The sequence below is a fragment of the Syngnathus typhle genome, linkage group LG10 (genome assembly GCF_033458585.1).
Source record: "Syngnathus typhle isolate RoL2023-S1 ecotype Sweden linkage group LG10, RoL_Styp_1.0, whole genome shotgun sequence".
NCBI lineage: Eukaryota > Metazoa > Chordata > Actinopteri > Syngnathiformes > Syngnathidae > Syngnathus > Syngnathus typhle.
The window spans coordinates 9169663-9184764 of NC_083747.1; the positions used below are offsets into that span (position 1 = coordinate 9169663).

Sequence of the window (15102 nt, forward strand, 5' to 3'; positions counted from 1 at the left end):
AAATGTTATATTAGGACCAACGTAGTTTTGTGAGCTGTTAATGAGAAGAACTTGGATTTTGAGGCAATTAATTCTGTTACAAACATAAAAACAGCTTTTTGGTCGAGACCAAAGAATAAAACTGCTCAGCACTTTTATGTTTATAACTCTCCCTCTTTCTTCTGGAGCTTCAGGTGATTGTAGCAGTGGAGTATTTTTTGTTTGTGTACCTGACCTGAGGCACCCTGTGGCAATGCATTCCATGCAAGTGCAGTGACTAAAATGAAAGAGACATGATCCCCACGGGCGAAGTACAACTTTTTGCTGCCTGCATTTGGGCCAGTTGCCATGTTACCCATAGTTTTGTCGTTTCCGTTATATTCCTGGGAACCTATCTTAAGGGATTTGTCGTGACTAGTAAAAATCCAGTTCTTTTAATGGTTCCAGTTCTCTGCACATTATGAGTTTCTGAGGCATTCATGTTTTCAGGTGGGAGAATCTCATTTTCCAGAGCTGCTCCTAAATTATAGCTCTCAGTGCACCAAGGTCTCATAGGCAGCTCACTCTGAGAGATGGGAGCTTTTATTCTAACATGAAGGCTCTGAGAACAAAGACTTCCATTGTCCCACAGAGATGACAGGTGCAGAGGAGGACAATTTCACAAGTTAAGAATATCATCTCATCAAATTTGTCAGAGCTCAACTTTTATGATTATGACGACTGGAACGGAGCTAGGTAATCATCCGAATGAGTGGCTAATCAGTGCCAATTTAATAACTTACTAATTTAGTAAAAAATGAAGTGACTTTGTGGTGTTATCAGAAACTCTGGACACCCAGACCCGACTGGGTCTAGATTGCAAATGAATGGCATCTGCACAAAGCCACCAATAATTGAGCCTTAATCTATTACAGTGCAACTTCGGTTCACAAACGACCTGGTTTACGAACAGTTTGGTTTGTGAGCAGTTAAAGAAAAGAATAAATGTACTCCATATACACACTATTTGTGGTTTGTGCTTTTTCATGCGCAGCAAAAGCATAATTGGATCCGTGGTTCAGTTATCTTTGTATTTTGTCTAAAATGGTCACCACATTTGCTCATCAGTCAGTGTGCTTGTTACAGTACAGTACTTTCAGGTCACCCTACATCTCATCTTTTTTGGTTCAACTTGTCTTGGGGACGAAATTGTTAGTCATGTTCAATAAAGCAAATGTCTTCTGCTTTGTTTGGGTCAGAACACGGAGGTCATTAATGGCTGTAATCAAGTCAGAATTTAGGCTTTAATTTCTCAAGTGGCTCAGTTGTCATTTGACAAAAATGAGAGAGAGAGAGAGAGAGAGAGAGAGAGAGAGAGAGAGAGAGAGAGAGAGAGAGAGAGAGAGAGAGAGAGGTTTGTTGTTTTTTAATTGGTGCTGTTATTACCTTCTCGAGAAAGCAGATTATGTCTTTTGACGAGACACTGTGGTAACCCCATGCCCCCATGCTCCATGGAAAACTAAATAAGTGCTTCATAGTCAGAGTCAAAAATAATTTGTTGAGCAGAGTGGTTTCTTATCTTGAGGTTCATCACCACACATTTTAAAATCCCCTGAAGCATTTTATCAGGAGAAAATCCACCGCTTGTCAGAACCATTCAGTGTATCTCAATGGCTAAACAATAACAAAGAAGCAGTGCAGGATTTTCGTGACTGAGAGGTTTTGGGTCATTTGTATCTTTGGCATTTATTTCAATCTTATTTTCATCTCTTTTGACATAGCTCACATCAAGCATCATTTGTAGCTTTTGTCTCTCCACCTAAGAACTCTGATGTTTTAGTGATGTCTTTAAGGCTGTCAGAGTCTCAAACTCAGGATTGTACCGCAGTAGCTGTTTCCCTTTCATTTTCCTCTGCTGCTGCTTGTTATCTGCTATCACTTTTATCATTTGGGAAACACCATTATCACAGAAAAGTGCTGCTGGAGAGTGGAGCATGGAGAAAGCGAAGCTCGCACTCGTGTTATTTATCACAATGGGCACATACGTATAGGAGGCACGTAAGTATTATCAACCCTCAACTCCAAGTAGAGCACTGACGCTTTGGCCACCAGGAGCACTGATGTGTTTGTTGTGTTGCAGAATGCACAGTTGATATGTTGTTCACATTTCATATCGCTCTCAGTGCTCCAACGCATTATTGTTGCCTGTGGCTCAAGAGCTTGTAACCATACCAGCATTGGTCAGATCACATCTGGTCAAGAAATGTGAGACTCCCTCACAAATTTATAGTCAAGTTTTTTTCCTTGCAAATTTTACCAAAACCTGCATATTTTTCCTTTATTAAAACAGCCTATTCATTTGGACTTAACTCAGTATAATTGCGACACCATCTTTCTTCATGTGATTCGGTCAGAATGTCAGGGACTCACCCACTGCGTCAAGATTTATCTTCTGGGAGCCGTAAAAGTATAGAAATATCTTTTCAGGCCTAAATTTAAACTGAAATGATGAATTGCCCGTGGCTTATTTTAACTCGGGAAAAACTCGACAGAGACTTTATCGCATTTCTGATGTGTCAGTGATTTGGAGTTGCAGAATAATTGACACGTAACGCCACACATTTAGGCTTTCTACTCAGAGAGGCTTTACGAAACATGTCCTCTCAGGTTTTCCGCTTATTTTAGTCCCAACAATGTTGAAAGAATTTCAGAGGGGGTCATTAATCCTTCCTGACCTGCTCATTTTCTTCACCCCGATGATTTGTAGGAATTTTTTTCTCACAAATCTAAAATCTTAGGAAAGGACAATAAGAATAAGGAGTGAGAAAACCCTGGTGTTTGATGCTTCATTATGTATGATTGTAATTTGCTCAAAGAGCCGATTGGCTCATGCAAAGTGAGACAATGTGGGTGATTTTAACTTGGCTTGTGGATTGAAGTAGACATTTCCTCAAGCATTATCTCTGTATCTATACAAATCTATACACTACTCCAGGATGATACATTTTATCCGTATGTGCAAAGGATCACCAAGGATCCCTTGTCCGTGTTTCTTTAGTTTATGGCCCACTTTCGCTCTTTTTCTGGTTGTCGTAATTTCAGTTGAGTCTATTCCCCGTGTTCTTTATAATTCTTAGTGTCTTTTTGCGTTGCGGTTTTTTATCGTTTTTAATCATAGCGTTTTCAGTGTTTTTATTTATTCACTCATGCAAAATGAAAGTGGTGACGCGTGCAGTAGGAAGGAAGATAAAAGTCACCTTGGATACACTTTGTGTTGTATTCCAACTTTATGTATTATTATTTATTATTATTTATTATACTCACAAGATTTGCCTAACTAAAAAGTGCTACATATATTATTCGCCAGGCTAGAATTTCACATTTTGTATCCAATGAAGAGGCTATATGGCATTAGAAAGTATTGATTTGAATGAGTCTGGAACATGTTGGCCATGTATTGAACCACTAACAATGATGACTTGCCTTAGGTAAAAAGGTATTACTTTTAAGTACAAATATTGATTCAACTCATATATTTAAGTTAAAAACAATACAGCCTCTGAAATACACAAGTACAACTGAAAATGATAAACAATGCATTTAATTTGAAGAAAAAGAAATTATTATTTCATATCATACTTTTTAAACATATACGTTATCTTTTTTTTCCAAATCAGAAAATACCTACGTTTTATGCGGTCAAAACGTCATGTTCCCATTACTTTGCTACACTGTGAGCTAAAAAAACAAGTCACCACAAATCATTCTTGTAATCAATATCAAACAATTCAAAAGTTCGAGAATGAGGGATATCTTGCTTTTTTTTTTCTTGAGTTTTTGCATAATGTTTCATATACAAATTATAAACTACGTCCATATTTTCCCCTTTGAGGTAATGCCCCTGCAGTCTGTCCTTTTCCTACCCTTTTCTGTCATGCCTTGATGCATCAAAGGATTCTCCTCAGCTCAAAAAGGGTCTCCTTGATGACCCCCTCAAGCGTGCCATTGAGGGAAAGTAAAATCACACAGAGCAAGGTTGAATGAGTAGAGAGCTTTCTCCAGCACAGTTATCTTCTTGCCAGGAACTGTCTGATGCTCAGGGTGTTGTTAGCAAGCCCGTTAACATGGAGCACTAAATTGTTCTGCCACAAATTTTGGTGTCGATCGGCAAATCTTTTTCTCCACTACCCCACCAACCATTGACAAATATGCCCCGCACAAATTTTGGTCATTTAATGTCATTTCATTTCATCTACTGTGAAAGTATGCAGTGTTTTTGCTGAAATGGGAAACATATACAAAGAGTAGGTTATCAAATCTAACTGGATTATTATATAAAGCGCAGCAAAAATGCACGGTAAAAAAAAAAAGACAGATTCCTGTTTCCACTGTGCGTACACTACTGCAAAAGGAAGATCTGAACACCTAACAGATTAATGGCAGGAAGAGAACTGTCATACTCGCTTTAGACGCTGTGAGACGGTTTCTTCAAGGCCTGCTGAGCATTCTAATTTAAAGAGAGAGAAGAAAAAAAAAGAGTACACACTGGCAAAGGAGGGTGTTTTACCATATGACCTTGTAGAAGTCTCACAGGGTGGTAGAGTCAAGCTTCTTCAAGCTGTCTCTGATCCCGCTGCTTTGCTGCTGTGTCACTGAGGTTGTTAATCACTGTGACAACCTGCAATGCTCTAAAATGTTTTACCAAGCATTTTATAGTATTGCCTGAGGACCATGTGGCATCACATGCTCCAAATACATCATTAAGTTTGTGACAGTGCTTCCCTCAGTGTAACCACTGTATAATCACTCTACAGTTGCACACACACGTAGATTTGTTGGTTTTTTTTAGATACATTTTTGCTTTCATGTGGTGTAAAGTATTTGAAGAGGGGTAATTGTGAGTTATTGTGTATTATGAAAGGTTTCTCTTCAAAAGGCAAATTTGCGCACAGCTATTGCTTTTTTATTTTTAATGACATATACGTGTGCGAGGGACCAGTACAAAATTTTTCATCAAATGATGTGGCACTGTCAGTTATTAATTAATAAAATATTTTTCTTAGGTCTGCTGAACTTCACTATGTCATAAAATGGAATTTTCAATATAGTATTTTGGTTATAATTTATACAACCACATCAAAAGCAAAAATATTCCCTCCTCAGATACAGTGCTGCTTGTTTTTTTTCCCAGCCCAACAAACTATGAATGAACTTACAGCACATTTGGGCAAAGTCGGGCCCACGGGCCACATCCAGCCCATTTCATTAAGTCTCTGAAGTTTTTGGAAAGTCAAAATAAATAAATGGTCAATTATGCATTGCTTTTATTTCGATGTGCACGCATTTCAATAATGCAAGCAAATAAAAGCAGTGAATTGTCTTCATTGCTCCCAACTCAAAAAAGTTGTCACTATATTCAGTGAGGCGGCATGATGATGCACTGGTTAGCATGTCTGCCTGACAGTTCAGAGGGTGCGGGTTCGATTTTCACCTACGGCCCTCCCTGTGTGGAGTTTGCATGTTCTCCCCGTACCTGCGTGGGTTTTCTCTGGGCACTCCGGTTTCCTCCCACAAAACATGCTTGGTAGGCTGATTGAGCGCTCCAAATTTCCCGCCCTGTGATTGGCTGGCAACCGGTTCAGGGTGTCCCTTGCCTGCTGCCCGATGACGCCTGCGACTCTCGTGGGAACAAACGGTACAGAAAATGGATGGTTATATTCAGTGACTCTTCTACCCTTCACAATTTAAAAAGAAAAGAAAAGAAAGAAAAAGAAAATATATTGTAAAGAAAATCTGTCCTTGACTTCCCCTCACAGAGCGGCTCATTTCAAACCTCAAAATTTTCAAAAAGGGTTCTGGCATACATTAGTCATGATCAGATCAAAGCATTTTCAGGCATTCAGAGGATATCACAGGGTTCAGAAAATGTTTCCATGAGCTCAGGATAGAAAGTGTTATGTCGTCCTGATCAGGTTTCCAACAACTGAAAACAAACAGACAGCAGCCGTTAATCTAATAACTACAGCTTGCCTAGTCGCTTCCATGCCAACAGGACAATGTCACCTTCTAATTATTCTCATGCAATCTTCCAGTATTTGGCTTGTTTGTTGTCAAAGTGTGGTTGTTTTTAGGTGCCCCATATGTTTGTTTATATCATGTATATTTTTACAAAACAATAATCATCAGATCCCGACCGTAACGTGCTCTTGCATTCTGCTGCACGTGAAGTAATGTAAACCCAGGGAGAGAGGAAAAACCTTTTGCTATGTATGAAACTGCACAAGGCCAGCAATCCTCTGAGCAGGCATGTCAAAGTATTAGTGCATTAAAGAGACAAATATCCATAAAAACATTGGATGGCAATGAAATTAGCATGCCCACGCAATTAATCAGTTTAGCAGTTTTAAGATGCTTAGAGCATGTCCTTCATGGTACAGTAAAATAAGCACAGTGGGTTCTGCATTTATCGCCAATGCATAGAAACTGCATTAGAGATGGCACATTGATTAGATATCCTAGTCAACTCTGGGAAATTGACCCAAAAAATTTGTCCATGCATGTCCAAAAGATGTTTCATTGTCACACTTCAATAATTATGTAGAAATCCATCCAGTATCCACTTGCTTTTCCTCAAGAGGGTTGCGGGTGGGCTGGAGCCTTTCCCAGCAGTCAGTGGGTTGAAGGGGGGGGGGGACACCTTGAACTGGTCGCAAGCCAATCGTAGGGCACACAGAGATGAACAACCATCTGCACTCACACTCACACCTACAGGCAATTTGGAGTGCTCAATCAGCCTACCATGCATGTTTTTGAAACGCTGGAGGAAACCGAAGTAACCAAAAGAAACCTACCCCTGCACGGGGAGAACATGCAAATTCCACACAGGAAGGTCAGAGCCGCAATTGAACCTCTGCACTGTGAGGCGGACGTGCAAACCAGTCGAGCACCGTGCCGCCCTGCATTGGAAACTTACTCCGAAAACCTCAAACAGTTGTTGCGCAAATGGAAAAGATATTAGCAATTTCCTACAGTTAAACAGATGTTGAGAAGAATAGTTGTTTATCATTTGTGTCACTAATTTCCCGTTTAACATGGTTGTTCTTAAATCTATTTAAAAATTAATCTATAAAACATAAAACACATTATTGGAGAAATGATTTAGTCTTTACTGTCAACATAAAAATGTAAAATGTCAGCCACAAAAGGTCAGTTTATTATTATGATCCTCAGTTAGATATATTCAGCATTTAGAAGAAACAAAAAGCCTCATTCATTCCTGAAACACTTGCTCTCAAAAATGTATTGTTTGACTCTTAGTAGTATCACATTTAGTCTGTCTCACAATGCTTTGTTGCGTTTCCTCGAATGCGTCCCTCAAGTCCATGTGGCGAACGAAACGGCTGAGCTACAGCCTCAGAGAGGCTGCGGCGCTGTCAGCTCAGATCCGTCTTCATTAAGTCGAGTATGGCTCAATGGGAGAGTTGCTTCCAAAGCACCTAATGTACAGCATCATAAATCCACATTAGAGAAAACGAGGCACCTCACGTAGAGGTGGGATGCTGAGGGGGTGATGATAAGTAGTGGAGGTCAGCAATGCCCTACAAAATCCAGACAAAGTATATGGCCTCAGAGGCATTAATGGCATATCAGGCTGATTCAGGGAACTGGGACTGAAAATCTTCACATTGTAAATCCTAGTCCTTTCTTTGTGTCCTATGACAGTCTTAGATCGCCTTTTTCGGACGGAAAGGTCATTCATCGGGGCAACTTACCTGGTGTTTGCGGAGCAGCAGATCAGTGTTGTGTTGTGAATGTAATTATGGTTCTCTGGCAGTCTGATGACCTGCCAGTCTGTCTCTCAACACAAGAAAATAGGACCGGCAAATTAAATGTGGCTAAACAAACATGGTTGTCAGAAGGGTAGAGTATTGTTGGTTAAGGGTTTTTTTATGGGTGCCAGCTCATCATGGTTTTGAATGTCAGGTTGGGCGCCTACTTATTCTGCACCATAAAATTTGATGAGTTGCATTCCAAGCAGTTTAATGTAGTATGAAAATCTATACGGCTATGCAAAAACAAAGTTTTCTAGTATCCCTATGTCCGAATTTTACACCATCTATCGTTTAGCTTTCAGGTGTGTGCCAGTGTCATAACAGATTGAGGATGATATTATCCGAAAAATAAATCATAAATCGGCTAAAAGAACAAATCATACATTTCGGTATATGTGAAATTTTAGCTCGAAGGCGGTGGATCATGGAATCAACGTGGGCGACACTTCATCCTGGAACACCTTGACATCACAGGGACCTATATTAGGATCTTGGACTTCAGCTCTGCATTCAACACTATCCACCCTGAACTCCTTTCCTCCAAGCTCCTCCAGCTCAGCATGTCTCCCACCATCTGCCAGTGGAGCTAAATCTTCCTGATGGGCAGGACACAGCAGGTGAGGTTTAGGGGGACAACATCATCTACATGCAAGATCATCTCTAGGATGTTGCTTCTCTTGTCTCTCTACACCTGGTATGGGCTGGATAAATATTGGAGCGGGCCACAATTTTCAGTCAATCAGTGCTAATGGGAGCCGACATAGGACCACACACTTTGTAAGAAGTGTATGACAAAAATGCCATTTTAAATATGGACAAAATATATTGTGTGCATATGTGCAAATGTTGTGCTTTTAATATATTTCATTTTTCATAATACATTTCTCAATGCATGTATAATGGATCCACTGGCCTAACCAAACAACAAGTATTCGACATAAAAATTATCATTCAAGGATGGCACAAAATTGCTGAACATTTTGTGCATTTTATCACAAGATTCAACTTTTTAATTTTAATATTGTTGAGATATTATGTTTTTCCTGTATATTATTCCAAATCCACCCTGGAAGAAATAGGCTTGCTGATGTTGTAACTAAGCCATGTCTGCCATTTACTGGTGAACGGTGATATTACAACTTAAAATTTCAGTCCCAAATTTACACAGATTTTCTTCAGTAATTTTTTAAAATATTTGGGATAGTTTCCATTTTTTTCTCGTATGGAAAACATGTTTTTTTTTTTGTATGTGTTTATTATGTAAATCAATCTACCTGCAAGCTGCCAGTTGTCCATCCCCGCCCTCCACACAAGTGCACTTCAACACAAACCCCCAAAGTCTGAAGACACTACCACGATCATCGGCCTCATGAACGACGATGACGAGTCTGCATATTGACTGGTGCTCTGTTGCAGCCAACACCACTTGGAGATGAACATGCTATAAAGATGTTTGTGGAGTTCAAGAAACATTGTTCGTTACGCTGTCCTATTTTTCTGTGTCGAACGTCCATCAAGACCTTCAGATTCCCATGAATGAATCTCTTCAGTGAGAGAAGATAATTTATTCCATCTGTAAAAAGGCCCAGCAGGAGATGTAATTCCTCTAACTGCTGAGGAAGCACGGCTTACCACAGGAGCTGTTGAGGCAGTCATTGAATCAGTCCTGTGTTCATCCATCACAGTCTGGTTAAGTGCTGCCACAAAGAACGGCTAACTCCGGCTGCAACAAACATTCAGGACTGCCAAGACTGGCGCTTCCCTCTTACCCACTCTTGAAGACTTGGACGCTGAAAACTAACACACAGGCAGTCAAAATGTTCTTCAATCCTCCACATCCCGGTGACCACCTCGTGCAGGTCCTTCCTTCAGGCAGGCGCTATGGAACTAAAACCAACACATTATTCCAACAAATATTATATATAAGATAAAAAGAAAAACGTCACAAAAACGTTTATTGGCAATTCGATGCATCTACCTTAATTCTTGTAAAGTACGTATTGGTATCAATATCAGCAATACTCGGCCTGTATGGCCAGAGAAAAATTTCAAGTCTGTTCTTCTTACATATTTGGCCAATAGAGAGGATTCTGATTCTGAAATAAAAGATGTATTATTAGTGAGCAGACTAAAACAGTTCAAAGACAATCTTGACTGAATTGGGCTACTGCTATGGGCAAAGCCTATATTTGCTGGCAATAACAGCCATCAGTTGTCTGCAAATGAGCTCCAGGCAGCAACCCTGACAGCTCAGAGTCCAGAGAGATGCTGCCCACTACAAGCGCTGACATCATAAGTCAATGGCTGGCCATTTAGATGTTGACGGTGTTTGGAGACTATTGCTAACAAGCACAAAAGGGCCACTGAGTGGACCGGCGAAGGTGTCAACTGGGATTATACAACAGAAAGCGCTCATTTGTTTTATTCACCCACCTCCCAAGACCATTCGATCCTTGTTTCCACTGTGATTACAATGTGCTGCCAAGCATTGCTTGAGGCGTGGCGGGGCAAAAATCTCATGGATGTGTGTGTGGAGGACTCCTGGCTGTTGGTCTCTGTGGAAACATTGTAATCACCTGTACGTTCTGTATGTACCCCCATGGGACACAGTGCTAGGGAGGCCTCACTTTGGGGAATTGACTACGACGGGAGGCCATCCATTTTCACAATGTACCAGCAGAGATTGCGAGACTGCGAAAACAAGTGCTCATGAATAACAATCTTTAACTTCGGGATGGATGAAATGAACCTTTCAAGTCACAGCCGTTCAAGCCGAGGGCCTGAGACAATTGAGGTACGCACTTTCATGCCGGTGCAAATCCTTTCAAAAATGATTTGCCTTTGCTGTTTTTGCACAAATGCCACCCAAGAATTTGACAAGATTGAAGTGTTAAACTTAAAGTGCAATAACAAAGTTACAATGTACAGAGCTGGTAGGCTGCAGGGGTGATATATGACTGACAGAAAAAGCATGAGGGGGAATCTTTGCCTGAGCCATGCGGTTGCGTATTTTTTACGTGCACACAAGACGAGTTGCTAGATGAACGAAATATCTGTGGGTAGTCCTTAACAAGCCATACTAGTTCTTTTTTCAATTTGACTGCTATGAGAACAAGGCTTTAAAAGGAGTATCTCAGTAGAATTCTCAATTCAAATCAAACCTGGCAGTAGTAGTAAAAATATCAAGTGATGGATAACACATTCAGTTAGTGTTGGTTTCCTTAAGGCATGATGCTGCTTGAGCTCATTTCCATAATACTTCTCTGCACCCCATTACAATTTTGGGAGCCGTTTGCCTTCATTTGCATGTGCCATGAAATGGTTCAGATCTTTTCTGGTATTTGCGACCACTGGAGTATAATGAAATTTATACAAGTGAATATGAGACTTTGTTGGTAAGAGCTTCTGTTTGAAACCTGTCCACTGGCTGCAGCTCAAATAATTTTGAGGAGGGGATGGGAGGGGTACAGTGAAGTCTTGGATTTTTATCAGATTCACAGCAGGGAGCAAATTGGACAGGAGATAACAGACAGCCACACTTCTCTTCTGTAGACCCAAAAATAGATCATTTTTGCCGCAGTCATCGAGCTACTTTTTTTAACCTTTTATTCTGTCCTTCCTGCAGATACAGTATGGGAACTAATTGCCGAATTCACTTTAACTCAAACTCATTTAATTTAACAATTGACAGCTGAAATCTGGCAGGCGTGGAAACTTTTTGCATAACTTGCGACCTTGAATAAAACTTCTGGCATATTTAACCATCATCCGATCAACCTGATGCATTACAGGATCTGTAATATAAAAAATATAATTCTGAAGTTTTATCAATCTTCATGATAATACACCCGTTTCAGTCTCAATCATTTAATTAATAAAATTTGAGTCATACACCCACCACAGTCAACATTACATTTTATTTACTGCAGGCTCTGCTGACCTTGTGATACAGCAGAAATACAAATCCCAACTCTTAATGAATTTGGAGCTTATAAAATTCTCTTGATTGTTAAAGGTTACCTTATCAATCGGGGCAAATACTGAGAGGGATTTTCTTTTTTTGCAGGACTAACTCCATAAGAGCACAACAAAGATACAGAGTAAAGTATGTTTTGAATTTTAATGCGGCATCACATACTTGTATCATGATAATAGAAGGTAAGATTCAGTAGTTCAAATGAAAGATGATTTTGGCAGAGGTTATCATGCATGCTGTATATGATAAATGACTCGGTCAAATCAATGTCAAAATAAAAAGAGAAATAGTAAATTGCATTAGAAATACTGCTATCATGAGTGGTATTTTTAGTCAAGTAAGATGGAATTTATGGGTGCTTAATGTGCAGCTGGCAAATAACTACAAACGCCTCTGTCTGCCAATTTCTGCTCCTATGATTAAAAGGCCCTCAGTCAATATGGATACAAGCAATTCAGAGGCATTTTATTTAACTGGACATCTTTACAATGAAAAATGAGACTACTCCATCTAATAAATAAATAAAAAAAATGCATTGTGCACTATAATCATACAAATAAGTCCAACATTCATCACAAGTTTAGATATTAAACAGAGGAGAAAAAACACAGACAAGCTTTATATCATTTCTTTTCCGCAGAGACATCGGAGAAGGACGTGACGATCAATAGAATATGGATTATTCTATCATTTTGTTCATAAAAGTCAGTGCATTTGTTTGTCCTTCAGGTCGAGTAAACATGAGCATTTCAGTCTTTTCAGCCCGTCGTAATTAATGCATGCAAGGATCACATACGTGAGGAAAATGAACACAAGTCTATATCATCGCAGAGCTGCAAAGTACCGAACATGCAGCAGTAGTTGAACAAATGAGGTGGTAAAAGGGTTTGTTGGGAGGCACAAAAGAGGGGGCGGGAAGACTCATGCAACTTGCACGGTAGTCATATTTCATATGTCCCGGACAACCGCTCACTCTTTTGCTTACACATCTGAATTGATGCTCAGATTGGCCAAACGTGGGTCCGAGTTGATTTCATACCTGTAATGATATCCCTCCATGTGGTCCCTACAAGCATCCCGGATGTTGTACATCCAGCGCTTGATGCCTCTGCGGTTCAGGTAGAGCACCAACAGAAATATGACGCCAATCAGTGCCAGCACCAAACCAAGAAAAACATACGAAGTCTCGAGCACACCTTCCATGTTGCCCGAACACTTCAGCTGGGTCTGCTCCACCTGTAATAGTGGCCGGCGCCTCAGACGCTCAGGCTCTGCACAGGTCAGGTCCTTCATGTCCGTGACCTGAGTGGAGTTCTTCAGCCACACCAACAAATCCTCAATAGAACAGTCACAACGCCAGGGATTCCCGTCCAGGCGAATATGAAGATCTGGCTTCAGGTTGAACTCCATCAGGGTGGTGTAAGGAATATTCCTGAGACTGTTGTGGCTCAGGTCAAGGTCTTGCAGTCGTGGCACCTTTAGTATCCCCTTAGGGACGGAGATGATGGAGGTGTTCTGCAAGCTGAGGTTGACCAGGTTGGATAAACTCGTGAATGAATCATCTGGCAGAAGCACAAGATCGTTGTCGGACAGGTCCAAGACTGTCAGCTGGAGGAGTTTGTCATTCTCTAGGACATTCAGGAGCCCGCTCACAGAGGAATGATTGTAAAAAGACCTGCTGAGGTTCAACACCTGCAATTTGTCATCATCTGGAAAAGCCTTTTCGCTGAAAGTTTGTATTTTATTGTTGCTCAGGTCTAGACACTCCATGTTTGGCAAGTTATGAAACACCATTTCCTCCACAGCCTCCATCTCATTGTCACTGAGATCAAGGTCTGTTAATAAATCCAGGCGGCTGGGAAAAGAGTCATTTTTTATGCTTGAAATGTTGTTTCCCGTGATCACAAGGAACTTGGAATCGGCCGGTATGAAATGTGGAATTGCGTTCAAGTCCTGGTTTTGGCATTTTACTGTTTGCCCGGAACATGCGCATTTTTCCGGACAGCCTTGACAGGAAAGTATGACAGTTAGGAGAAGAAGTAGCTGCATCAAACCGGACGTGAATGCATTCATTCGGATTCCTTCGCTTTGACACCAGCACGATGTGCTCAACAGGCGCATCTTGTCTGTTACCATCTGTGCGCAATGTCAGTCTGGAACAGTCAGCTCCGAGTGAAGTTTTTCCTCACCTTGATCCGTTCTAATTCAAACTCGAACGCCATTAATCTACCCCCAAACCATCTTCACTGAGGTCTTCATTTCTGGTGGCGATGGAGACAAACTTCTTCGCTGCGTTTATTCTCCAAACCTCAACGTGCAGGCTATAAGGGAAAATACATTGCAAAAAATAATATAAAAACGTGCGCTCTTCACAAGTCAAACTCAGTTCAAATAATTTGAATCGTACCGAAAACGATAATGCACCTTGTCTCCGGGAAGTGCTATTTAACAGTTCCGTGCTTTCAGAATAAGTTGGAGTCTGCCGCTCAGTACCCGGCTGGGAAACCAAGGAGAGAAAGTCTAAACACAGCAGCACCACTCCGAGCCGTACCAGGTTGGACCATACCATTATTCGCCTCTGAAAGGGGTGGTTGTGCCATGGATTTGTGATACTAATTTGTGGTTGTATATTTAAATTTTTTTTTAAATAGTTTTACCGTTTTTTCCATGTATAATGCGCCCCCATGTATAATACGCACCCTAAAAATGGCATGTTGATGCTGGAAAAAAGCCTGTACCCATGTATAATACGCACCCAAATTGTGACTCCTACTTAAGTCCGTGAACGTAAAATTATTTCAGAAAAAAGATCATCTTTGGGAACAACCAGATGTTATTCTGCCGGTCAGTATCACTGCGCATGCGCTAGCAAACTCGGATTTGTGTAGGGTACATTGTGACAGCAAACGAGCAGGTGATCGAGCAAGCGTCTGATACGAGAGCATTGTGTTCGTATGGAGCGTGTTTGAAGTGAACAGCAGAGAAGAAAGCGCATCTGTAATGGCGGCCTCCGTATAATAATCGGATTTTTAAAAAAAATTAAAAAAAAAAATTTTTTGTACCCATGTATAATGCGCACCCCAGATTTTAGGACAATAAATTAGTTAAATTTTGCGCATTATACATGGAAAAAAACGGTAATTATATTTAAAGTGTCATTTAGTGTCTGAATGGTTGCCTGTGATCTTTTAAACTTCAGCTACAACAAATTTAGTGACAATGTCATGACGCATTCAAATATTATAGTGACCTAAGTGTGGACATCTTTTGGTGGGGAGCTGCTAATAGGTAGGTAGAAAATGTGCACAATTAGTACATGCTGAGTTACTCTGAAGT

The 15102-nt window shown here is 40.5% G+C and overlaps 1 protein-coding gene across 1 annotated transcript; it reads right to left on the minus strand.

Annotated features, from left to right (window-relative positions):
• Positions 1–8969: 8969 nt before the first annotated feature.
• On the minus strand, positions 8970–14367 carry tpbgb (trophoblast glycoprotein b). The gene is made up of 7 exons (XM_061288610.1): positions 14174–14367; positions 12963–14087; positions 12806–12874; positions 10418–10481; positions 10224–10345; positions 9769–9886; positions 8970–9677 (listed from the first exon to the last, which is right to left on the minus strand). The coding sequence occupies exons 2-7, from the start codon at positions 13900–13902 to the stop codon at positions 9659–9661; spliced, it is 1332 nt and encodes a 443-aa protein (XP_061144594.1). The 5' UTR covers positions 13903–14087; positions 14174–14367; the 3' UTR covers positions 8970–9658.
• Between the last annotated feature and the right edge of the window lie 735 nt (positions 14368–15102).